The sequence below is a fragment of the Suricata suricatta genome, chromosome 15 (assembly GCF_006229205.1).
Source record: "Suricata suricatta isolate VVHF042 chromosome 15, meerkat_22Aug2017_6uvM2_HiC, whole genome shotgun sequence".
NCBI classification, from domain to species: Eukaryota; Metazoa; Chordata; class Mammalia; order Carnivora; family Herpestidae; genus Suricata; species Suricata suricatta.
Window position 1 is genome coordinate 11,597,949 of NC_043714.1, and position 27,892 is coordinate 11,625,840.

Here is a 27,892-nt window from a genome sequence, read left to right on the forward strand (position 1 = left end):
TAGTATATCAAGCATACCTGTTCTAATAATCAATAAAAGTGACTATGTTTTTCACTCTGATCAGTACAAGTAAAATTTAAAACTGTCTTTAAGACTTTTGGAATCTAAGGCTATATTCAGGCAGCCAGTAGCTTTTACAGTTGCTCTGGCTATGTACGTGGGACCTGCCTCATGATCAGGCAGCGGCATTCAGGGTTTATGTCTCAGCCTCATGCAAGTGGGGATAGCTTTCCTTCACAAAGATTTCCCCAAAAAGTAGAACATACACACATGTGTGTGCAAGTGTGTGTGTTTTTTTCTACTTCGCAGCTTAGAAAATACAAATAAAATTGATGAGGTTATCATTGATGTCATTCAAAAGTCGTAATTGATAGTGAAGAAAAGCTGGAAGGGAACACCAGCTGAATAAAGGTATCCAAATTCACTTTAAACTGTAAAAAAGGACTTTTAAACTATGAGGCTTATGAAACACCTAGGTCTTGGTTTTTGTTTATATTTCTGTAAATGGTTATAGAAAGAGAAAAGGAGGAAGAGAAACAGCGTAATTAACATTAACACCTCAGAAGGAAAAAAGTTTACAAAGCTTTTAAAAGGATTGAGAGCAAGAAGGAAAGAATATTAGAGTGGATATGAGAGAAAACTTGTCTTTAAAAAAATTCACATTTGATGCCACTTTGCAAGTCATGTCCATGGTTAGATATATCATAGAAGATGGACTTTTTATTGAGCTCATTTGTCTGTGATCAAAACTCAGCAGCAACCTCAGATCATTTTGAATATGCCTTTTTTGAATAACTTTCTATATGAAATTCATAACTTTATAAAATATTCAGAAATACATCTATATGTGGGTTTATCACTCATTTATTCATTCATTCATCATTTATTCTTCTATTCAACAAATATTTACTGACTTCTGTGATGTTCCAGGCACACTTCCTGATGCTTGAGAAGTGGTAGTAGTAAACAAAACAGAAAAATTTCTAACACATGGTGTTAACATTCCACTGAAGACAGATACAGTAAACAGATACATAAATATATGATGCTACATAATAGTTGGAAGAATTCTGATAACTTTAAACTTTCTATGAAATATATAATAAGACATTGCTTTAGGATATTTCATAAGTTTTCTTCTTTTAGTAAATACGGAAACTTTAGATAAACAAATTGTCCAACTTGACCAAAAAAGCGTATTTACCTATAATCTCACCGTGTTGTCCTATGAGCTCACCAACTTGATATTTGGGGCTGGAGGAGAAGACTGTATTTGGTATCTTGCTTTTCTTTACTATTTTCTGAGCATTTTTCTGTGTTGCTAATAGTTTTCAAAAATATCTTTAATAGCCACAAACATTGTTAATGCTTTTATTATTTTTGACAAACTTTATGACCATAAATTAAATTTATATACATAAATCTTTATGTAAGTTTATGTACATAAATTGTTATCTGCATATCTGATTATATCTTCAGGAGAAGGTGCACAAAGTGGATTATTTGGTGTGTATGTGTGTATATTTTATGATACTTGATGTAAGTTGCAAAATAGGCCTATACAAACATTACATTTTCTTACCATTACTTTAGTGTTGTTACTCTTGTAACAGTATGGGACATTAAGCTCAGCCAAAACTGCACCTTGGTGTTATTTTAAAGACATATCTGTATACTGGTGAGGTTGATTTATTAAAATAGGTTTATTATAAATTTACCTTTCCTTAGTGAATTCTTTGTCATTTGCTCTTTCTCAGTGTTTCCTCAAGCCAAAATATGAGATATTTTCTGTATGAAACATATATCTGTTGCCATTTATTCAAATGGTCATTTGTAATTATGCTTTTATGATACTTTCCATTTGAAAGTATTTTTATGCAGTCTTATTGATATTTGGGGGGGTGATTGTTTCTATTCCTCTTATTCTTAAAAACCTTTTCTATCAGTAAAATATTTCTTGTGTTCTTCTAGTTTATTTTTTAAAATAATTTTACTTTTTTATTTAGATCTTTAATCTTTGTATAGCTAATTTTGGTGCGGTGAGGCTTAATTTGAACCTTTTCTAAATTGCTCATTTTCTCACTACCATTTGTTAATAAGATAATCCATGCTTTTCCCTATAGGTCTGTGATGCTTTTTCATTTGTTAAATTTACACACACACACACACACACACACACACACACACACATACACACACACATACACACACACACACACACTGGTCTGTTTCAGAGGTTGCATTAATCCTAAAGATCCAGTTTTTAACACTGGTGATATTTGGGGTCGGGGGTGATGGTGCCGGTACTTTTTGTCCCAGGTGTTACAAAATTACATTAATTCTTGGTATTGTCTTGACGGACCCGGGGAAAGCAGCGGTGCGGAGGCATTTAGGACCCAGGGGAAAGCCAGGCTTGGTATAGAAGGACAGAGTCTCGGGCGCACACGCCTCCTACCAAAATCACAGCCCCGTGGAGCCGGGGCTCTCATTCACAGCTTTCTAGAGAAATCTGATCCGAACCTGCCAGAATAGGGGATCTCACCCACTCAGCTAAGCAGCGAGGACACCTGCAGAAACACATTCCTAAAGCAAGGCTGAGCGGCTGTGTGAAGGTATTTGTTGCCTTTTTTCTCCCTTCTGTATTTGCAGTGCCTCCCCGCCTTTCCCCCCAGCTCTAGCGATGCCATGGCTGCGGCGTTTCAGCACTTCGGTGCGTGGACAGCTCCCATCTGCAATCCCTCGCACTCCATCCCTCCCGCACCCCGCTTTCCACGCCTTGGGGGGTCCATCCTCCTCCTCCCGGCTCCCGCTCAGCCTGTGCTCCCTTATACCATCAGCACCCCCATCTCTCCACCATCACCGTCATGATCTCCACCATCACCAGCGCCGTAACTACAGTCAACACAACTGTGTCTTGTCACTTAGACAAAGCCCGAGGTCCTCAGGGTAGAGCCAAAGAACCCAAGTTTTCAGGCACAGGAAGGAAAGTTCAGGTGGACGACACCCTTGAAAACAAAGAGACGCCTGCTTGAGAGAAAGGGAAAGTGAAGCCAGGACAGAGAGAGACCCTGAGCAGGGGGACAGATGGGGCACTTGCCAGACACCAGCAGTTAGCCAGCTGCCTTTCAGCAGATTAGGGGCTGTTTTAGTTCAGCAAATTAACATGGCCTGAGGTATGGTGTTGTTCCAGTAAAACAGATATGTAAGCTCAATCCGTGTTTCTGGTTTTCCAATGGAGAATCACCAGGAAGCAGGGTGGGGGTGACTGATGACTCATATTCACCCACACGCCAATTTTCCTTCCTAAGCGTTTATTACAGAAACTCTGGAATTAAGTTTTTTACTGAAATGTTTTGTAAAACGGAGGCCCCCAAAGATGAACTCTGTGGCCAGAGTAAAAATTAAAATGTTGATGATGATAATCTAACAAATGTGGTTCTCATTGGAAAGTGCTATTTGTTCAAATGTCTCTTCCTGTCTACTTATTTCATTTTGATTTTCCAACCCTAAACCTCTCTTTGAGGCAAAGAAGATAGATCCCTTGGCCAAAAGGCCAAAGTAGTAATGATATTCAGAGCAGATGGCCTTCTTTGTTCATCACTAGTCAAGGACTGACTCGGATTTGGAAGGCGAGATTTTTGTGTGTTTTCTCAGTAATCAGGCGATAACACCATTTTTCCCATAATAGTAAAGGGTAATAGAGTGCAAAAATTGAAAAAGCATTTTATGTAACTATGTTCTGCTAGTCTCTGCTTTTAAAGTGCCATGATTTTCTATCTCAGCTGAAAGGAAGTTGGAACATCTTTCAAATATCTTGAAGGTCCAAACCCAAGTCATAGCACCTCTTTAATTTATCCCGGATCATCTCTTTTGTAAGAGCTAACAAACATCAGAAAATAAGAACTCGAGCCTGCCAGAAATAAAAAAGCTTTCAATGAACACTCATTTAATCAATTATTACTGAACAGCAAAGTATTGGGTGAGTTGTGTTATTTTTTGCAAATTATTTTTCATAAAATTAACACCTTAATTTAAAATGAAATGGATCATGTTTTTATATGAGAACGTCAGGTCACATGTAACAATCAAGCTTAAAACAGAGCAGAGCAAAGGGCTTATTTAAAAATCACTCTTGTACATTTATTCTGCTTCCTTCCCCCCCCAAAAAAAGAGCCAATAAAGCAAGTTTTGTCTAAACTGGCTTGCTCATTTTGTCAAAAATAAAACTAGCCACAGACAAGTATCTTCTTGAAGAAGTTTGGGGGGAAATTTCACACCAAATACTCTTCTGGAATGAAGAAGAGTAGGATTTTGTCAAAAGTTACTTGCTGCTATCAGTTACATAAATATTGGCATAATTCTATTTGCCTCTAAAATTCACTCACTTTTGAGCTCAAACTAAAAAAACTAGTGAAAATATTTCAGAAAAGAAGAAAATCTGCTCACTTATATACTGTCTTTAGATAGGTAATATCCACAGTAAAAAGGACCCCTCACATCTCAAAGAAACAAGATTGTTCATATTCCCTTATCTGTTGCAAAGAACCGTTCGTCCTAGATAATTTTTTAAAGTGCACATATTGTCTGTTCGAACTGCTCCAAAACAGAAGCTCAGGCCAGTGCTGCTGCCTTCCTGTGCTTAATGCAATTTCCTGTGGTTGGGGAAAATTCAAAACAATGCTGCTTTGGTGAGATTTACAGGCATCTGTCTCAGAAGTGATGCCTTTCTCTGATGCAATATTATGCCAGGCTAATTAATTTTTATAGAGTGCTGCTATCCTGGCTTCTTCTTCTATTCTTTCTTCTATTAAGGGCTATTTTTTTATATCTTCAGTAACAATTTTCTCATTTTTATAATGGATTTAAAGGTGAACAGAAAACATATTTTCCATCAGAGTGGCATCAGACACTTTTGCAGACATGTCCACAAAGGGGCACATACTTTAAAATCATGGAATAAAAGCCGGTGATTTTTTATTTCCCAAAAGGGGGAACTCAGGAACTCTTCAGAGCTAGTGGTGTCTTCTCACTTTTGCAAGCTTTACCAAAGGACACCTAATTAACCCTAAGAAGTCTATTCATGACTTTACACACACTTCCTCAAAGCAGAGTCATCCTTAGTAAACGGATTCAGACTTCCTTGGATCTTCTCTCCTTTCCTGTTACATAGTGACTGAGACAGGAAGTAACATAGCAAAATGAATATTAAAAAAATATGATGTTTGGTCCCATGTATTGAGCCCAGAAAGACCCCTCAACATTGCCAAGAGAGATCTTTTCCTACATTATACCCTTCACCCAAATTTTGATAATTTTTATTATTTTTCATTTTATCCAGATTTCAATGGAATAAGTTTGTTTCAGGAGAAGATTTACAATATGAATTACTGCAAGTCTGTTACCCTCTAACATCAATCCCAAGTGTTATGTCTCTGTAGAGAGAACCACGCTTACTTTTTTTTATCCAAGTTTGTCTCAGCTAAAGTGAAGTTTGTCTTCTTTGGTTTGATTCTTCATGGATGTGGAAATCAACTGGACACTCAACTTCCCTCAAAAAATTTTATTTATTCAGTGAATAAGTTCATTATTCTTCACTCCCTCTGCTGCCCCTCACAGCCCTTTGTCATCTCATTTCTGGCGGGGTAACCCGATGCTCTCCCTTTTCGTGGACATGTGTCTGTATGACAGGGAGCATCAGAGAAAGTTTTCTGTGTAGGCAGCTAATTTTCTATAAGCCTTTCTTCTTCCTGACTTCTGAGCCAGCAGGAATTTTCCCCAGTAAGATGATAGCTCTTGTCTTCTGGACCCTTTTAACCACATTTCCAATGTATTGATATATGCAAACCAACTTTCTCCACCTCATCTCCTTAAAATCACATCATGTCCATTTAGCTTCTGTTACTGGTCAAATGTCTTGCATAAAGCCCCATACCTTTATATGTATCATGCACATAGTGTATTCTGTGTTCGTTGTTTTGTAGTTTGGGAGGAAAAGAAGTTGTGGGCCTGAAAATGGCAGAGGGTCTCACATTATAGGTTTTATAAGTAAGAGAACTCTAGTCTAATGTGTGATCAAAATAAAACAAAATAAACAAAACCTGAGCTTCTCCACTTCTCCCCCTCTTCTTTTTCTCTGTTCCTTCCTCTTAGCATCTCTTGCTTACCCCACTCCTTCTTTTCTTCATTGCTTTCTGTTTACATAAAGAGCACACGAGCACATGTGTAATTAATGGAGTGATCTGATAAAGTTTTATGAGCATTGGCATTCCAAAAGGAGTGAGACACTGGATGTGCTTTTAATCTCCTGTTGAACAAAGTAGCACTGTTTTTCACAGTGTGAGCTTGACCTCACAGGTAATTAACCTACCTTCTCAATCCTTTTGATTGACTGCAAATCCTCTGGAGCAGTGCTTCCCAAACAATGTACATACAAAATTGCCTGGGAATTCTGGGACCCATTCAGCAGGTCTAGGTGGGTACTGACATCCTGCGTTCCCAACAAGCTCCTGGGGCCTGCTGATACTGCTGATCCATGGACCACACTTTGAGAAATAACGACAACAAAGAAGTTCCTTCTTTTTAAACACTCCCACCTTAATATCTGATTAACAAATAATGGCAGTCATACTCAAACAAAACCAGGACCATTACAGGTTCTAAGGCAATCATAGCTTAGAAATCATAAATGTAGTTGAGGAGAAAGTTCTACAAACAATCCCTTTCTTCCCACCTCACCCATATGCACTTTGTTGTGTTCTACTTGACCTGGAAGTTTTCTGAACTTTGATTCCTGTGGCTGACATCATCTGCCTAATCACATCTAGAAGAAGGGTCCCAGTCACATAGATAAGCTGGGAAAACACTGAGAGGAAATGATAGCAAGTGGATTTAGTAGCCATCTTTGGGTGAGCCCTGCCTTTCTTACATTTTCCCAGATCCTCTTTCTCTGAAAAGTCTATTCTTAGAGAAATACCCTCTTCCTTTGATGAGAGAAGAGTCACATGTTTGTTTGTTTTTTCCTTTCCCTCCTGCTGATACTCCTAAGAAGTGCAACTAAAATTAAATTTTAAATTGGGGCATTGACTGCCAGTGACTTCTTATGGGGATAGTTTAATAGCATAGAAAAAGTTTTAGTCTAATTTTCTATGTCATAATAAATTCCTCTCTGTAGATTTTCTTTATTTAAAATACAGTGAGGAGTAAACACTACTTCAACTAACTGCCCTTCTACGTGAAGAGGGAGGAAATTACCATGCCTTCCTTGCAAGTTGTATTTTCCCTCAACTCCTCGAATTGTTTTTCCCAAAACAAACTAAAAGAATAAAAATTATATAGGTTGTTCTAGATCGCAGGTTACAATCCTCTGTCAAAAGGTCCATCTTCAGAGTCCCAGACTACTCTAAGTCTGATCTGGCATTTATTTTGGGTACAGTTCTCTGTGTCTCTACTCTGATGGAACTCATTTCAGTTGACTCTTAATCTTTCTTAAGAGCAAGAGCAAATAAATGGGAGAAGATGACTGTGTGCTTAGTTACTATTTTAAAGGGTGCCAATGGAGTCAACACAATGAATATTTATGTGGCAAGGGTAAGCCCTGGGCTAGGACTGAGCTAAAGGTGATGGAAATTTGACCGTGAGCCAGGGGCTAAATTCTGGTCACACTGCACTTTCAGATGATTAAAGGTCTCCCTTTTATCCTTCCAGACTTCTCTCTCTGCCCCTGGTATATGTGGTTCACAATTACAAGTTGGGAAATGTTTGAGGGAATGTTGATGGACTAGGAACCAGGCTGTTACTCACAGGATTTATGTTCCTTTGCCAGTACTTATGCAGAGAAGTCTTACGAGCCCTAATGGTCAGTTTCAAATTCATCATTTGGGAAAAAGACTCTTTTCTGGTTAGAACCAAAGAATATTGTAATCAACCAGCCTCTGAGATTAAATGTAGGTACTGCTGGCAGTAAGGGAGCATATAATCTTTCAAGAAAGATTTCAAATACAGTTGTACTTAAAAAAAGAAAAGATTTTTGCTCACTGTGATTTTCAATTTTGTTCTAGATGTATCAGCAGCATCTATTTTTATTTCATTCAGTATAAAAATTCCTTTCAGCATTCCTAGGGGGAAAATATCCTCGGTTAAAAATTCTGAAGTGAGATTTTAGGGAGGTGAAGAGCCATAGGGGTTCACCTAATTCAATATTCATTTAAAAATTGGAAACATAATTTTCACACCTACTAATGGAGGAGGTAGTTGATTAGACTTTTGTGTGGGAAGTTTTATCTGAGATTCACTTTTCATTTTTTTTCTTAAAGAAGAAGTCTGCAGAACCAAATATGAGTATAGTTTCTCACTTACATTTATATTAATTTAAATTTATGTGTACTTAAAAATATTCTTTGTATTACCAAGAACATCCCAAAACAATAAATATTTGAAGTATTTTCATTATTTATTGATGTTCTTATATTCCAACAGTATCTAGGCTTCACAGATTTTTTTTCTTTCTGGTCATGACAACTGTATACTCCCTCCTCCCTCCTAAATCTGGCCAATTTTACAGCATCCTTTAAATGAGCTTCCTTAGGACTGGTGGGGTGTGGGTGTGTGCCTGTTGTGTGAATGAGTCATTGTGACAATACAAGTATCCAGTGTGGTGTAGAGAAATCATCTACACTGAGTGGCAGGGAGAGGTCATTGATAGAACATGGGCTTCCGGTCAGGTGGACTGGGGTGTGAATCTCCTTCCTTCTAGCTGTAATTAATCTATCTAAACCTCAAATAATCCTCTCATCTAATCATTAATAACCCAGCTTTAAAGGTTGGTGTAGAGACTAGATCATAGAACATCAAGGCTCTAGGCACATAACAAGTACCCAACAAGTATTTGTTTTCCCCCCAGTGTTTAACATTGGTTTATTATCTGACTTTAAGACTAGGGCCTAGCTGATCTAAGACTCAATATCTTTTTATTTACCTGGAAACAACAAAATTATGATACCAGCAAGATTACAGTAAGTGTAAAATGGAGCTTTTATTTCCAAAGCACTTTTTCCTACATCATTTCACATTGTCCTCGGTATCTCCTAAGGAATTCTTTTGCTTCTACTCCTTGCAGTATCACTGTAACAATGAAGAAAGAAAATTGATGTAAAGTGCTTTGAGATAATACATACACATGTACATATTCTGTAGACATGATCTTGTTATTAGTCTATATTTAATGTGTGTTTCTGAAGATAATGAAATAAATGAAAATAGTAAATTATAAAATAACAAAAATCAATTTTATTTGAATTAGTTTGCTTTCTGAAATATTTTTTCAACCTTGATTCTTTAGTTCATGAATACTAGGATAAATGGTTATAGGTGTGTGTATGTGTGTGTGTGTGTGTGCGTGCGTGCGTGCACACACGTGCATGCAGATGCACACACATGTGTGCAAATACATGCACTTTCTTAAGACTGAATTTTGTATTAAGGAATATACAAATAGATCTTTTCTAATGGAAACTTGAGAAGAAGTGGGAATCTTAAATCTATGGATGCCATGATTTCAAATATCATGATAGGAAGACTCTTTTTTTCCTCTTTCTCACACACAGTACTACTACTTAAATGTGTAGTTATTAGAAAAAGCATGCATTAGAAGTGAAGTTAGCTTCTACGTGTGACTCCCCAGAGTGGGTGGTGAGTTACTCTCCATGTTTTTGTAACAATGTCTAAATAAAGCATCATTTAGGACCCAAACAGCAGTGAGAAAGACAGTTTCTGAGGCCCACATGAATCTCCCTAAAGTACTCTTTTTGATTATCAAGCACATTTCAGTACCCGGATCATATTTGGCACTCTGCTAGGGATGGCAAAGTATCAATCCTTCAAATAAAATGGCAAGATCTTTAATCTGGCGTTTTAGCCAAAGGAAAATACATAAAGGAAGAGCAAAAGTTTGTAATAGCTGGAAAAGGCATCGACAGCTAGATTTTTAAACAACCTTAGTCATCTTCCGAGGAAGAAATAAGGACAAGACTAGACATCTGTAAAGTGTGGTATTAGGTTACCTAAAAATGTCTGTTAACCCCTGAGGCACATTTTGGTTTCTAGAGTGGTAAATCTAGAAGAAATTTTAGTAAAGGACAGTAAGATTCTAAGAGCAAAGGTGGCTTGCTGAAGGTCACATAGCTCTTAAGTAGTAATTATTAGAATCTCGTTGCTACACATAAGAGCACAGTAGAAAAGAGCGTGGGACTGGAGAAAGATTACTTGGCCTTCAATCCAGTATCAGCTAGTTAGTAGCTGTGTAACTTTGGGAAACTCATTTTACCTCTCTATACTTCAGTTTCCTCATCTAAAAAAAAGGGGGCAATAATATACTCTTCTCATGTGATTGTCCTAAAGATTAAATAGTGTAATATATAGAGTATTAAGTGCCTGGTACATAAGAACCTACACTTATAATAAATTAGAAATTAAAGGTATTATTATTATTATTCATACTACTGGGACAGAAGAACACTCCTACTTCATGTGATACCAAGTCCAGGGTATCCTTTTATACTTGTTTGACCAATTTAGAAAAGTTAAATGAGAACCAAGTCCTTCACATGAAGAAAAGATAACAGGCAAATGAAAGCAGTACATCCTAGAGAATGTTCTTGAATGGCATAGCATGTTTAGCCTTAAATATTATCAGCTGAAGTTGTTCTTTAAGTAGCAATTTATTTAGATATCTGAAATGAAGGATTTGACTTTAATGGAAAATGTCTGTTTCATCCTAAGTATGAAACCCAGTGAGCCTAGCTTGGGTTTTCTCCCCAGAAGCTTCTACTGTATACTGAGGATAGAATAAAGATGTAGATTGAAGCAAATTTATTTCAGATATTATAGATTGGAGGCATAGCTATGTGTGGAAGCAGGACATGAAAAATGCAACCTCAGCTCTCCCCTTGAACCCGTAGTAATTTATCCCAGAAATTTTCAGAGTTCCCTGAACTGTAAGGTGTGTGACTTGCTCCCTGAACCTTCAAATCTTCTGAAAAGGACAAACTAGTGCTATCACTTGTGCTCTGAGCATCCTGTGCCATGGCTTGAAGCTGGACCATCACCCAGCATGCTCCACGGAGGCAGTGATCCTGAAGTACAGTGTGCTTAGGCTAAATTCTCCTAGGAAATGGAATTAGCTGCAACACTGTCATTTAAGGAAAATGGTTCCAGAGGCAGTCAATAGAATGGGAAGCAACTCACTCATTGAAACAATTTTGACTACCTTCTTTATTTGTTTACTCTATATGCCCTGGTAGACACTGTTTTAGGTGCCAAGGATAGATGGTGAGTGCGACAAAGTTGCTCCAGCCATGGAGCTGACACTCTTTGTGCCACACCCTGTATTGGGGATACACAGATGAGTGGTATCCAGGAGTTTGGAGTAAAAAGGGAGAGAGGAAGATGGCAGTGAAATGATGTGGTTAGGGACTGAGAGGCTACCACTGACCTGTGAAGGTCAGGGAGGTTTCTTAGAGAAAATGGTGTTCAAGATGACTCCTGAAGGGTAAAGAGGAGTTCGTCAGTGGTGTTTCTTTGTTAAGGTCCTCAGAGGTGAGGAGAAATGTCAAGGGGCTCCATGTGGTGGCATGGCCAGATGGTGAATCTGGAGAGAGAGAGGGATCACATGGTGAAGGGTCTTAAAAACCTTATTACATAGTTTTATACTTTATCTTAGGACAATTGACAGCTATTGGTCAATCAAGGAATGACATGAGCAGATTTCAATGACAATACGGAGAACAGACTGGAGAAGGGCAAGGTTGGCAGCAAAGGTGCCATAGAGAGAATGTTGCAGGGCTAAACAGGCAGTGAGATTGGATGGAAAAAAGGGACAGATTTGAGAAATATTATGGAAGTAGTTGTCTGTTGTCTGGAAGTGGGCAATAAGGGAGAGAGTGGAATAATAGTGGACTCCCAGATTTTTAGAATGGAAACTGCACAGAAGGTGACTTAGTCACTAAGAGTTGGAGGTGGAGGAGCAAATTCAAGATGAGGAACTATGGCTAGTTCAGATTTAAGCACATTGAGTTTGTGGTGCCTAGAGGACATCTCTGTGGGGTTGCTGAAAAGGCAGTTGTATATGTAGCCTGGAGACCAAGCCAAAGGGTGAAGTTAGATTACATGTAGGTGGTCAAACCGTGGGGCAAGATCCTGGAAACATCACAGTGAAGCGTTCACAGAAAGAGAAGAGGGAGCAGGAATCAACAAGGCTAAAATAGAAAAATCAAGGTGTCTGGAGTCAGAGAAAAAGAGTGGGAGAATGGGGGAGAGAGTTTTAAGAAGGATGAAGTCATCCACATAAAATACTGATAGAGGTCACCCGTATAGAGTCCTGAAATGTGCCTATTGGATATAGAAACAAAAGGATCATCACCAGTAGGGTGACCATCTTTCTGGGTTTGCTTAGAATTGTCCCAGTTTATGGCTTTTGTGCCAGCATTATTACTGTCATTAGCAGCCCTTCATATTTAAATTTGGGTAATAAATTATATGATCTTCCTGGTCAGTTGGTTGGTGGGAATAATAAAGACATTGCCATGGGTGAAGAGATGAACTAGAAGAGGAGATATCAAACAAGGGAATTTCCTGAAGGGATGTTGTGAGGCTCCTGGACAGGGAATTTTAACATCCGATTGGCATCGGACTAGATGGATTTGGCAGTTTCATTCAATCCTGGGAATAGTTCATAGCATTATTTTCCATTTACCATTTGAAATCCTTAAAATTAGTGAAAATCAAGACTTTATTCTATTTCTTGTTTTTGTATATTGCAGAGCTAAATGCTGTTTTCTTACAAACTATTTTACAAAGCCAACATTGTATACATAAAATTTCTATTACTCTATTATCTTGCAAATGAATACAAGTTACTTTGACTGTTCTTCATCTCCCCTATACCACAATATAAGACAGAAATGTGTGAGTTGATTGTCTCCCTTAAGAACTAACTGGTCGTTCTAAATTAAGCAGAGGATAATTTTGTCTTTTACATTATTTTCTACGATAAAGCATTACCAATAATAACAAGGTTGGGAATAAGTATTCTTCCTCTGATTGCAGATACTTCCTCTGATTGTCGACTTAGGAAAGCTAGGGGAAAAAATATGCCTTCTTCATTTACACCTAGTATGTATTCTGATTTTTAGAACTTCCAGGTTATACCAAACAAATATCTGAAGGCGTTTAAACATTTATATTTAAAATAAGAAAGACGTAAATAATATGGGAGTTCTTCTGTATACCGTTTAGGTGTAGAAATCATAAGAGATGCGTATAAAAAGATTAAAACAATCACCATAAGTAAAATAATATCTCAGAACAACAGGAAAGTTATATAAATGGGAGGATTTTTAAGCCTTTGTGGATGTTGGGTCAGCAGGAAAGCAATCAGGGGTTCCAAGTCCCTTTGCTTTTCCTCCAGCAGAGTCACAAAGGCAAATAATAAAGCTGCTAGTAAGGTCGACATGTGAGCATCCTTTCTCATTGCTGTTGAATTTGATTATTGAAGGTCAGGCTCCCAGCCACAAGGCTGCCGCCCTCCCCCTCCCCCTGGCTGTTGTTAGTTCAGTTTTGAGTAATTAGGTACCTGTGGGGTTAGGATAGAGTGACCCTTAACAGCCCCTTTTTATTGTTAAGATGCAAATGACTGCCTTTTAAAAGGGTGGGGGAGGGGTCATTTCTGTGAAAGGTACTTCTATTTGAGAAAAGTGGCTAATGGGGAGCCATAAATTGCACAGCATCCCTGATTTCTCTGCCATATCGAGGCCTGTGAATACCCCATAAAGCATGCTGTTACAGAGAAGGCTCTTTCTTCTTAGTGTTTCTTCAAGTAATTAATAAAAGAGCAATCTATTACTAATCTGACCATATACTCTATTATGTTAACTAGTCAGTGTGACTAAAAAGTTCCAGGTATTTTTGCATATTATGCATTCAGGAAGTCAACAATAAAATTATCCCAGTTATACCATTTTAAAGCTAATTTAGCCTTTATCTTTTGGATGTCTAATCTAATCAAACCCACAGCACAATACTGCTTTTTTATCTAAGTTCCAATTAATTTGCCCAGACTTTGTATCATCACTGTCTTGTCTCTCTTTTGTGCATTTGTTTTGCAGTAAGAAATGGTCTCGCTTTTGCTCCCTTTTTGGATGGCCACCACCACATAGGACCTGAATGTCCTACTGCTTTCTAAGAGCAGAAAGAAGACCTTCAATTTGTCTGTTTCCATGGCAGCTTGGTAGCAGAAAAACCGTTGAATGGGCCCTGATTTCAGCAGACCATCAAGTGAATGGGACCAGTCTCCCTTCTTCCAAAATACCAGAAATTGAGCACTTGGAAAGGAGATTTGGCCAAGATGACCCATTTACAGGCTGGACTCAGTCCAGAGACTATAGAGAAAGCTCGCCTGGAACTGAATGAAAACCCAGATGTTTTACATCAGGACATCCAGCAAGTCAGGGACATGATCATTACCAGGCCTGACATTGGATTTTTGCGTACAGATGATGCCTTCATCCTGAGATTTCTCCGAGCCAGGAAGTTTCACCAAGCAGATGCCTTCAGACTCCTGGCCCAGTACTTTCAGTACCGCCAGCTGCACTTGGACATGTTCAAAAACTTCAAGGCTGATGATCCCGGCATTAAGAGGGCTCTCATCGACGGGTTCCCCGGAGTGCTGGAAAACCGAGATCACTACGGGAGGAAGATTCTGCTGCTGTTTGCAGCCAATTGGGATCAGAGTAGGTAAATGTAGATAGTGTCTTTCCTTGGCTTTTCCTTTTCGTAAGCATACATACTGCATGTTTAGGGCTGTATGGCTTTCATTTAAAAAAATGAAAAAAAATGAGTGACTAGCGAGCTTTTCTTATATATATATATATATATATATATATATATATATATATATATGTATAGCCCCCCCACCCCTCCCCTGCAAAGGAAGTTTTAAGGCCACAGGATTACTGTCCTCAAAGAGCAATTCCAGATTCACAGCGGTGTTTGGGAACAATAGAATCATAGTGTTAAAATGGCAAGACACCTTAGAAATCATTATTATGTTCATCAGAGTGGGTCATTTGTTTTAATAAAATTGAAAGCTGGTCTTCTAGAAGAACCATATATTCTGTCTTTAGTGTTCACATCTTTAACAGCAAAAACAACAAAAATGGATTCAGTAGATGGCTTTAAATCAAGTGTTTTCAACACATAAATAATTTCTTGGATCCTCTCCATGACTTTAATATCCTATATTTCTTCTGAGTGCCAGACCTCTCTACCCAAATGCATCTCTCCCTGAAAATCCTATAAAGAACCACAAACTCAGCATGACCCAAATCGAATGCACCATCTTCCCCACTATACTTGCTTTTACAGCCATCCAGAAATCTGGGGGTCATCTGAGACTGCTTCTTGCCTTTGCTCCTCACATCCGATTAATGGCCAAGTCCCACCCCTTTCTTCTCAAAAGTCTCAAATCTTGTCACTTTTCTTTGCCCCCATTGTCATTGCCTTGGTTTAGGTTCTATTCATTTGTCCCTTGAATTTCCAGAACAGACTCTTAACTGGCCCCTCTGCCTCAGATCTCATCTCTTCCGAGACATTCTGGTCTACACTGTAGCTGGAGTGACCCTTCCAAAATTCTGTGATGTCGCTTTGCTGATGAAAATTCTTCAGTGACCTGCAAAGCCTTCAAAGTAAAGTCAGGTCCTTTGCAATCCACCTTGTGCATCTCCTATTTCCTGTCGTACTTCACCCTTTGACCTTCACATCCTCTGGTCCAGCTGGAAGGAAGTATAGCCTTGCCTTGAATAGTTGAAGTTTTTCCATGCCTTCAAGCCTTTGGACTTACCTCATCAAGGAGAGAATCACCACTTCTTATACCAATTCCAGCCATCCTGGACGCAATCTGCCCTACCATTTACACTCATCTTCATACTTCTTCACTCTATAGCCTTCGTCTACCTCCAGTCCCAACCCCTGTTAGCTCACTGCCTTTTTTTGTTCATATTTCCATTGACTCATTTGCAATAGAAGTGTAAGAACCATTGTTAGTACAGCTATTGTTTTGGAATACTTACCACATACTCTATGAAGCATTTATGTGTATTGTCTCATTTAACCCAATGAGAACTTTCCACAAAATACAGTATTGTGATCCCTAGTTCACATTTGGTAAGACAAGACTTTGAGAAATTGAGTAACTCACCCAGTGTCACAGAACTGGTGAAATACAGAGTGGGAGTGGGCCCCCAGCAGTCTGGCTAGAGAACAAGTTGTCTTAACCTGACGTTACTGTAATTGTGTTTATTTGTTTACCATTTCTTACTCCTCCACTCAAGTCTGCAAGTTCCTTGAGGGCAGGATACTGCCTCTTTCGTGTCTTTTCATACCTTTTTGGCACATGGCACATTATCCAATAAATGTTGAGTGAGAAAGAATGTACGCATCAATCTCAAAAGTTCCCCTGTGACATCAGTTTTCACAGAAGTATCATCGCTGAAATTTTCACAGTATCTGGGACGACACAGGTTTGACTTTAAAAATATACCGAAGAATTCCTCCCCTTTTATAGTTAAAAGGAATTTCTAGGGTGGCCCTTTTTTATGTCATATCATTCTGCCCTCTTTAAAATGATAATATCATGACCTTAATAATCACTGGCTAGTTTCCGGTGGATAAATTGGGATAGCACAACTTCATCCTGAAGAGGTATTTCAGGGTTTTAACTCTGTGAGTCTAGAGTTCGGTCGGCTCTGCATCTGGGCCAGAATGTCCTTCCCCTCTCTGCTCTTTTAACACGAGGTCCCTGCCTGAAACGAGTCTGCTGTGCAACCCAGTGTCCTGCAGTGTGCATACATACAAACAGCTACCTCCCATCTCCTTAGGACAATTCCTCCTGAGACACACAAACCATCGACCCGGGGCATAGATCTTATGCCGGAGAAAACAGCCATCCTTTTGAGAATGGCGTGTTAACATGTTGAATTTTGGAACAGGACCATTTTGATGATTCTGGACAATAATCATGCTGACTTCATTTGTGCTTAGTTGTTGTAAGTGTTCTAGAACTTCCATCTGCTAAGATGCTGAGTAGTGATTTATACATAAAAAATATGGTAGAGCAAAATATCTTATTTTGTATTAGCATTTGGTCTGTATATATCTCAAAATGTGTTAAGAAATAATAACAAAGTGTAATAGTAAAAAGAAACGAGTCTCCAAGAGAATAATCCTAATGTTTATGACTACAATAACCTTGAACAAGTTACTTCACTTTTCTGTTCCTCAGTTTCCTCAAGGGTAAAATAAGAAGCTCAAGTTAGGTAATCCCTGAGACACCTTCAGCTCCAATGGCTCATGAAAGTTGCGCTCATTCAGCCTGATCCTGTGGATGGATGGAAAGCGACTTTAAAATTCACTTTATAGCTTCCTAATTCACTAGGCTTTTTGAAGTAACCTCTCCCTCTTGTTTCCCTCCCACCCTCACCCCTGCCCTACCTTGAGGCAATTTTTTTTTCAAACTTTACAATACTAGGTGTTCCAAATACTTCGGTTTCAACAGGGAGGTAAATGATCAGGCTATCCCACTGACAATCAGAGATCTTTAGAAGCAAACAACCCTCAGTTCGAACCCAGGAACTGACCTGTGCTTTGCTGGTTAGATGACCTAGGACAAACAGCCGCTCTGAGACTGTTTTATGATCTGTAAGGTACGGACGCCTATCTAATAATGCAGTTGGGAAGATCAAATGAAAAATGCATTTAAAGAACATAGCTCGTTGTTTGGCACATGGTAAGCACTCAACAAATATGAGCTTCTAGTATTATTATTAATATTATAAAACATTCCACCACAAAAATAATTGAGCACAGATAGTAGATGAATAAAGATAGAGACAGGAGTACACTTGAAAATGAAAATGGGCCAGTGGGTGCGGTCTGCCTGCACGGCCATCCTAAGTACTTCTTTGTTTTCTCCCCGGACGCGGTCCCTGTCACACAGACCCAGATTAAATGAGGCTCGAAAGGCCTCAAAGACTTGGCACAGCTTTGCAAAATGATTACTTCACTCTCATTGGGCACCTAAGATGACTGGGAAGTGATTTGAATGTCTCATGTGAAAGGTTTACTGAGATTAAGATGGTTATTAATATTTATTAAAACTATGTAAATCTCATTCATCTAAACCTAGACACCAGGAACAGAAGTGCAGAACGGTGAGCGGTAGGAAGCGCTGTCCTCCAGAGGAGCTCAGGACTCCACCCTACCCCCCCACCCCCCACCCCTGTCTGCCTGGGTGAGGTGGGTCAGCTGAAGGGCAGGAGCGCTGGGCTCCCGGAGCACAAACTGGCCTCTTCCAGAAATCGGGCTTCATGGAGAACTTTGCGGTTTCTGCTTTTTCTGAGGCTACCAGGCTGAACTGAGATGAGTTAGATGAAATCACCACTCACATAGTTATTCAGAAAATGAAGCTGGTCCTTTCTGGGTCATCAGAGTTGAAGTTTCAGCTCACCTGCTTGGTACGTACTGGAGACCCCGGGGGACACCATTGCTCACTGAGCCCCCTGATCTGTCTCACCTAAACTCCATTTGCCCCTTAAGATCTGACAAAAAGGAACTCCGTTTCTTGTTTCTTTCTGGGCTGCATACTTGTACCTGCTCAGACAGCCTGATTTGCCCACAAATGCCCTTCCCACAGAGAGGGCAACGTGAGCATAAAGGAGTGCTGTCTGGTTTTCTTGGGCTTTACTCAGCTAAAAAGGAGTTAAGCTTGGTCAAGTTATTTATTTTACTTTCTGGAATCTCTGTTTCATCAAGTGGGAATGGGCATAATATCTGGCCGGTGGAGCTGTCCAAGGATTAACCCCAATCGCCCCGCTTGATGGCATCCAAGAGGCGGAATAGAACAGTGATTCAACGCACTCAGAAACTCTGAGGCCAGAGAGCTGGCTCCCTGCCCCAGCTGCTCCTAACCAGCCATGTGCTTCTGAGCAAGGTGCTTAAATTCTTACTACCCTGTTTCTCACCATAAGGTGGAGGTGATGGTGATCATAAGTTAACACTAGTTGGCATTCCACAAATGGCAGTTGTTTCTTAAGAAGAAAAAAACAACTTCCAGTCAGGCAAATATCTATGCTACTGGGTCACAAGATGTACCTTCCAAATCCAGACAGCAGGATTTGAACCATTACTAACTTTATACCTGGAAAGGTATAAAAGGTGCAGTTGGGACCCTAAGTGCTCCCAAGTGCTCTAGGGCAGCTCAGTCATGGCTGGGAGGCTCTGGGAAATGACCTTGTCTTAGTAGCCCTCCTTATTGTGTTTATTACATTCTCAGGCTATAAGAAAGATATTTGGGAAGGAAGGTCCAGAGAATAAAAGCCCCACAATGGACTACAAAAATATCCATGTGTAGATCAGCTGGGCCCCCACTACTTAAATGGAGGGAAAACAATCGGAAATTCATTGCCAATCATAATATATAAATGATACTAGACATTCTTTTGTCAGTCTTTTGCTTGTTTCTCAAAATTACAAAAACTCAGAAATCAGCATACAGGTTGAAAATTAGTTGGTCCTTTAGGAAGCTGGGGCACCTGAATGAAGAGTTAAATTAGGGAAATTGAGCAGAGAAAAAGGGGGTCAATGGGCAACTTGATTACTACCTTCAGGTTTATAGAGTTATTACAAGAAGGCAATGAATCTTGTAGACTGTCTTTCCCCACCATACATTACAAGGGCCAAAGGTTTGGATCAAAGCCCAACCAACTTGACGTTAGATGAGGGAGTCTGAGCTGAGACCTCATATCCAGGGCCAGCACAAGGGTGAGGGATGGGGCCATTTGCCTGGGGTGTAAAATTAAAGAGGGCACTAAGGCACTCAGTAATCAAAATAAATAATTTTGTCATAAAATATTTTTATCTATTTTATTTTATTTTATTTTATTTTATTTTTTGAGAAAAAAGAGAGCATGAGCTGGGGAGAGGCAGGAGGAGAAAGAAAGAATGTAAAGCAGTCTCTATCCCAGCATGGAGCCCAACATAGGGCTTGATCTCACCACTGTGAGATTATGACCTGAGCTGAAATGAAGAGTTGGATGCTTAACCAACTGAGTTACCCAGGCACCCCTGTCATAAAATACTTTTAAATCAAAATTAATGCCAAAAAACTCATGATGAACAAAATGTCAAAATTTAAAAGAAAGTAGGATAAAATCATTAATTTTTCCTTGTGCCTCAAGTTCCAATATGCCTCAGCAAAGCGCTGCTCAGGACAGTCAGATTTCACAAGAGAAAAGCCATAAGTTGGCTCCTACTCAATGATATTACAGTACATAATACTGAATATCTATGTACTCTACAGCTGCACAGAACCTTATAGTTCCCAAGTGTTTCTGTGTGTGTTTTCTGATTTAATGCTCATTAACCATTTCGGGAGTTTCAGTATCACTGAGGGACAGATGACAAAGAAGAGGTTTGAGGAGAAGATACTTTCTAATCAAGGAACTAAATGACTCATCAATGGAAAAGCTTAGATTCAAAGCTTCTAATTCCAAGCTCCAGAGACATCTGGAGCCAATTGCTCAGCCCCTGAGTGATTAGATATTTCAAAACATGCACGGAGCTTCTGAAAGGCTATAAGTGGATTTCCTGGTGGTGGACGTGTGTGCAGTGAGTCACAGTGGACAAGATCCGCGGCTTAGTGGCAGTGATTCTCGAAAGGAGAACAATGGACATTCAGAGCGGCTCAGGTCTTACTGCATAAGACTGTCGAGCGATGTGGTGTGGTTCGTACCCCTTCTCCCAGGCACTGTGGCAGCTCAAAAGGCCATCTTCACATTGCTAAAGCCCTCAGATGAGCTGGTGTTCACCTTGAGAACCCCTGATGGGGAGGGTCTAGAAATGTCCTAACACCAATGCCAATAACTATCCTTTGTTAAGCACCTTTATGCCAAGTAGTTACATATATATTTCTAATACGTTCCATAGACCCATAAGGATCTATATGGTATATAGATAATATATAACAGAAACAGAATTCTTCCCTCTTTTGTCTGAACATAAAGGCTATGCTTTTCCGCTAAGGTTATGGCCTTTCCAGAACCCCTTACAATCAAAATCTGACCCACCTGTGTGTTATTAAGTGTTACTCGTATGTTACTGCAGTGTGGTTCCAGGGTCCAAATATAAGGTGTTTCACACATTCTCCTCAGCTCCCTCTTCTACCAAGAGGCACTGGGAGGCTCAGGGTAAACAGTAAAGCCGTTCCTTGTGCATGGGTTCCAGTGGGGCTCCAGAGGTGAGGAATGTGCATTAGAGGTTGGATGCACCAGAAGCTGAGATGATTCTGGAGGTTCAGCGTCAAGGGCCTGCCTAGTCCCTAATATAAGTAGTGAGAAAGGAAGTGGAGAAAGACTTATCGCTTCTGATTGAGCAAATACAAAAGCAGCTGGGGTACTGACCAATAGCCAAGAGCTGCCATTCATCCGTTGGATGAATCCAAGCCTTGGTCATTCCTTCATGTACTCAATAAACATCCCCAACTACTGAAGTGGTCCAGCTTTGTGTGGGCTCCTGAGAGCCCACAGTAAGCATTCCTGTTCTGAGCTCACACTCCCAGAATGGCTTCTTACCCCGGTTTCTCCTGAGCCCCTCTAGGCATTAAATGACAGGAAGATGAATGTTACTAGGGTCCTTGACCTTCTTGCCTTCCCAGGTCTGAAAGCAAGGACACTGTCCTATTTACTTTATCATGTAGAAACAACCTGGCGTCTGTCTCCTCTTAGGGACGGTGCTTTTCCACTCACTCTTTTGTTCTGGGAAGGTGTTCATCTGCTCCTCGGCCCCTCATGCCAGGCAGTAATTTATTTGATGGATATGCTGGAGATAGCAGCTCCTTCAAACGTCACTGCTTACTGCTGACCTGTGGCAACCTCCAAAGGGCTGACGTGGCAAATGTCCTATGGCTCTCTCGTGTGATTTGGCAGTGGGAGATGAGCATTAAGTAGGTCCTTTCTTCTGATTAAAACCCCGAGGCAGTAGGTGGGATATAACTTTTCAAACTATAAATAAGCCAGTTGATTGAGGTTCACCTTTAGCTTTTGCAAGAGCATGAAAGAGCTTTTTATATGTAGCAGGGTGTCTATGCCTCATTCGGTTTGACTGTGCTCAGGATAAGAACCTGTGGCACAAAAGGGGACAAATTTCCAATGTATCCATGCTGAGTATTGGTAAGGTGAGGGGAGATGGGGCTGGCCCAGTGAGTTTCATCAGGGCCAGGAAGTCACCCTCCTCCTCAGATCCCACAGCCTCTTGAGAGTGGTTCAAGAAAAATATTTCACTGTCTGTTCTTCCTTTAGATACGTTCCTGGAATTGCTCTGGTAGTGATCAGCTTTTCCATTATTATGAGCTTGGAAATGAGCAAAAATGAACTGAGGAGAGTTATTACAGCCACAAAATCAAACTTGCTTATCAAGTGCTTACCGTGTGTCAGGCAGTAATGCTTTTATGTAGGCACTATTAATATCCATATTTTGCAGATGATGACATTAAGGATCAGCGAGGTTAGTTAACCTATCCAAGGTCACATGGCTTAGGTAAGTGGCTAAAACAAGCAGGATCTTAGACCTAATTCATCTGCCATATTTGGGGGCTACTAAGTCAGACATTTGGGAGGGCTCTCAGTAAGCAAGCAAGCTAACTCCAGTCACTTCAAGACCTCAAAAGACTTGAGAAGGGTGTCATAGCTCAACAGGCAAATCCTGTTGCCACATACTCCAATCTCACAAAATCTTGGCAAATTAAACATTGAAAATCTTATCCATGCTCTGCTCTAATTATTCGACAATGGTAACAGTGATGGCAACTTTGATTTTTTTTGTATTCCCAGCTCCACAAAGGAATCTGGTTATTGCTTGGAATGTGTTACCAAAAGGGGTGTCAATAGGAGCCTGACTCAAGGTAGTGATTGGAGGCCCTCCCCATTCCTTGCACTAAACAAGTGCCCATATGAAGGCTTTCAGTGGGCACCCAGCTCTGCAGCCTGCTGGTGACCCTGGACCACATGCAGCTCTTCGAACACATGGTTTCCTCTTTGTCTGGTAATGATCGGATGTACTTTGCAGGGCTGTGAGGATTAAGTAAGTTGCTAGATCAGTCAGGGGTCTGGCACATAGGAGCCATTTCCTTTCTTAATTGTAATCCAAGTGGTTTTTCCACTTTTATCTCTCTATCTAATCCAGAGTCTAAAATGCCCATGATTTGATTCCTTATTCTGTCGAAAGCTGCTATAAAAGAGACGATATCTCTGTTATGTGCTGCTAAAAAGCTGATGATTGATGAGAGGCTGGGGTTCGGAGAGTTTATGTCACTTTCTCACCCTGCTGGGCTCATACATGGCTTGTCATGTGGGTCAGCCAAACAGTTCTTCAAATATTTCTCTTAAATCCCCTTCGTCCTTCGCAAAACTCGTTATCAGACATTCTCCAGGACTTCCACGATAATTCCACTCAGTCCAGGGCTCAGCTGCATCTGCCCAGTCTCCGTCCCCTGTGTTCAGGCCCTTGGAAGGTTGTCTGTTAGAAGCCATCTTCCACAGGACTTGAACAGGGTCTCTGTTCTGAGATAACCCAGCAGCGTGTGCTCCTGCCTAACTGGGTGGCAGACCCCTGACACGTGTCACATGTCACATGGCTCCTGCAACATGTTGTAAAAGCAGGACAACTTTGTAGTGAGAAGGGACCACAAGGACCAGGAGAGCAAATGTTTACTGACAGCATATCCTTCCAGACCAGCTGTTCTTCCCAAACTCACACTTAAAAGCCCAGGAGTCTAAACGACACGGCCCTCATTACCTCGTAGATAAAAAAGCATCCTCCAACAGCTGGAAATCTAAGGGCCTAAGAATACCTTCCTCCTGCTTAGCACATGGCCGGGATAAAGCAGTGGGTACTGTGAGCTTGCTCTCAATTACTTGACTTGAAATCACGCTGTGGTGGGGACACGACCTGCATCTACTCTTGTAAAGGCCAATGTCGGTAAAAGAGGGCACAGAGAAGGGGCAATTTTTAAGCATGATGTTGCCTCCGTGCTGCGTTCACTGTTGGTTTTCTCATGGGCATAGCTGACTTCTTCACAGAGCGCATCGCAAGAGATGGGGCCTTTTCCTGTCCAACGCGAAGCTCTTCTGGTTGATGAACTGCTTTTCCCCGTTCTCCATAAACCAGGAAGCATCTTCCGATCCCCTTTACAAGGAAAGGAAGGAAACCCTTTGGCCTCTGCCCATACCTCAACCCCCCAATCCCTGAGCCCCGAAACGCAGCTCTTTAAGAAGCCACCGTCTCTCCTGCCCTTTAAATATGGTTCCTAGATCATCGCTCCTGAACGGTGATATACCCATCCTTAAGCAGCTGCTGGAATGATTAAATGCCGGCACTTCCCTGAGGTTGTAAATCAGGCTCAGAAGCCATTTATTGTGAGTGTACTATAAAGCAGTAGAAGTTATTGCTACTATACTGCAAAATGTAGCATTGGACAGGAAAATAAAGAGAGGGTAAATTTTGTTGTGAAGGCTTTAAAGTGATGTGTTGTTTTTTCTTTGCACATTCTCTTTCTGTTCCTCATCATTTTTCTCTTCTCTTTGCCTCTAATTCTTCCCCATCTCCAGTAGTCCCTGCTGGATCTAATTTCAAATATGGCACTCCCATGGATAACGCCCGTGCCTCTCTGGATTAGAGAATGTTCGTGTTAGTGATGCCCCTGGGCATCGAGCACCTCCTAATGCTGCACTGTTTAATTTAATCCTCACAACAATGTATGAAGGAGATACTTTATTATTCTTTTAAATAGAAGGTGTTTAACCCAGACAAAATCACAAGGCTGGCTAGTGGTTGGATCCTGAATATTTCTCTTTCTCCTTCATGATACCTCATTAGATTTGGGATCTCCTCTGGGGATTGTGCCACTGAATCTCTGCTCAAAAATTTGTTGCAAAATCTCTGCTCAGGCATCTTTAATGGCTCCTTAATAAAGTTAGTTCAGTCTCTTCACCACACATTGTGCCAAATCAAACCTTAAGAATTTGGCATCAGTTTCCTTATCCAAAGGACATCTTCTGCTTGAGTCAAATGGCTCTACCTCCTCTCGCCCTCCTCCCCTCCCCTCTATTCAGCCCAGCTCTTCCCAACCCTTGCTTATGTGCTTTCTTCTACTCAGGAGACTGAGTAGTCTCTCTTCCTCTAATGAGGTGAGCAAGGGCCCTCCAGGAGCACAGAGAGGCCTCATCGGAGTCGAAGAAGTACGGTTAAACAGGGGAGGGAAGGGAACTCGAGGGAGGCTGTTAGAGACAAAAAGAATGCACTCTACATGGATCCAGGGTCAGAAAGAGTCTGCCCCACTGGGAGAGCTCCCGTTGGTTGTGTTGAGCATACAATGTAAGTGTTCACATGAGGAGAGATGAGGCTGAGTAGGTAGGCTGAGGCCAGGAATTATCCTTGCTTGCCACAAGGAATCTGGGCTTTAAGGACAAACCAAGGTCTACTCATCTTTCAAAGCTCATATTCATGCTAAGAAGCTTTGCCCCTGGCGGGGGCAGCACTGATCTTTCCTTTGTTCTTCCCAGAATGCCTGTCCTGCTAATCTTTGCCGCACACTTTGTCATGCTCCAGGGAAGCTCCTGGAAGCACAATGCTGGTTCTTTTTTGTTTTGTTTTGTTTTGTTTTTGTTTTGTTTTGTTTTCCTTCTTGGTGGCCATGGCTACAGAGGAGGGCTCAATGGAGTCCCCTCAACTGACTTCTGGGGCAAAGTTTGGAACAATGGAAAGCCCAAACAGAGAGGCTCTTTCTAGACTCTTCCCAATAGGAATACTCATGTTGAGGGACTGGAGTTGTGTGCAGTTGAACTTGAGAAGAAAGGAGGAAAAGACCAGGGTGCTCTGTCAACCCCTTGCCCAGGGATTCTCAGCATGAAGTAAGGGAGACCGAGAGTGTTGTAGAAGCATCAGGAACAACCCAGGCCCAGAAGTGGAGCCAATATTGTAGATTCCACAGTGGCTCCATCCACCTTGTGACTTGAACTCAGGTACGAATTGTATAATAATGAGGTGGAGTATGTGACTACCATCATTTCCTCTCATCTCTCAAATTCTAGATTCTATCTGTATCATCATGCAAAAGACCAAATTAAAACTTTACATATGGAAACCTTCACAGTGCAGGGCGCTGCCTTCTGTGTCGAGTTCAGGGCGCCAAAACCAGATTCCCTGCCTTGTTTTCAGTGAATGGCTCTTCATTTCTATTCAGGTCCTCCTCACCCTAACAGGTTTGTGTGGATTTTGTTCCTCATTCCTTTCCTCATGGGTTTCTGAGGAGTTAATCCATCCTACAATTTTATATTATGCATATTGATTAGTGTGTTGTACCAACACGGGTAGAGCATTTCAGTCTGCCATTACTCATCTCCCAGAGTAACACTGTAATGCCTCATTTACCTTATATCTTTGTAAGGGCAGAGGGTATTCCAGAGATGTTAAGTGTTCAAATAGTTGAAGGCTGTTTTTAATGGCCAATTTCAAAGTTTTATTTCAGTCAGTTCTGGCTAAAAACACAAACAAATCTTAGAATGCATTTTATACTCCCTACCTTGTTAAATATAACTTAACATTTTTTTCGTGACAAATGGTGACTACAAGGCAATGAGTTATTGCACGCCAGGCTGGGAAATAGCTAGCAGCATGGGGAATCCGGGTGCGTGCGGGCTTTGCCCTCATGCTGCATGGCCCCGTGTGCCACGCTGTATGTACTTTCTAATTCTCCTAGGGTTTTTTTTTTTTTTTTTTGGTACTTCTTTCTCCTTTTAGCTGCTTAGCTGTTTGTCGATTACTGTTAGTGGGCCTGCTTCTCTCCTCTCCTAATTTTCTGTGGGCTCAGAAGTCAGAAAACTAAGCTTGTTGAATTATATGCTTTGCGTGAGGACCTATGGGGAATCCCAAGAAATCAAGTAAATGAGCTGTAGCAGTGCATGAATTCCATAACATCGCATCTGTGTGCTCCAAACTACGGTTCTGCCTCATGCACCAGCAGGCAGGGCTTGAAGCATCTTCCATTGCAGCATCTTTTTGGAGCTGTGCAAAATTGAAAACCTAAGCAATTTTTCTTCCAAGGTTTCTCTAACCTTGGATCCATGTACAACACGCGTCCCTGACTTATGCATCCTTCTTCTCTATCATACTTCCCGCAGCCCCACAGGAAAGGACCTATATCTTCATTTATATTTGTACTAAGACCCATTTTTACCAAAGTGATGACTATCCTTTGTATTTGTTTTCTTCTTTGGCCTTTGTATTTTCACTTTTTGACTTTTCTAGCTATGAAATATAAGCCTTTGTCTCTTATCTAGAATATAGTGGGCAAAATAAAGTAGCTTATTTTTTTGCTTATCTCTTATTATATGCCTTGTCTTCTTATATGTTTATATGTACTATTCTTATATGTCATAAGACCCTGGTCTCATCACCACAGCCATAGTTTTTAGATTGATATATTTGAATTTCTACTCTTTTTGTCCCTTCAGTACCCAGTCTTTCAGGGGTAGGGACAGGAACAGGGACATTGGCAAGGATCATCAGGTCAAAAACTCCTTAGTAGGGGATAAAAACATGGGAGGTGCTCTCTTCCTTGTTCTTTGCATTCGGCTAGGTAGGTAAAGCTGCTGATAAGTGAAGCACCTTAACTTGGGTCACTCTACAAGGGCAGAGGCTTTGGGTCTATAATTGGCTACTGGGAATATGTGAACGTCCTGAAATTTTAGACACATGTATTTGGATGCAGCTTCCACTAGATTCTCAAGAG

At 40.6% G+C, this 27,892-nt stretch overlaps 1 protein-coding gene across 1 annotated transcript in view; it reads left to right on the forward strand.

The window, feature by feature from the left end:
- Window positions 1-2,462: 2,462 nt before the first annotated feature.
- The window catches only part of CLVS1 (clavesin 1), a 167,318-nt gene continuing 141,888 nt past the window's right edge, over window positions 2,463-27,892 (forward strand). Inside the window, exons 1-2 of the mRNA XM_029923906.1 lie at window positions 2,463-2,612; window positions 14,160-14,787. Of these exons, the coding sequence (XP_029779766.1) occupies window positions 14,333-14,787 (455 nt within the window). The 5' untranslated portion in view covers window positions 2,463-2,612; window positions 14,160-14,332. The remainder of the gene's footprint in view (window positions 2,613-14,159; window positions 14,788-27,892) is intronic.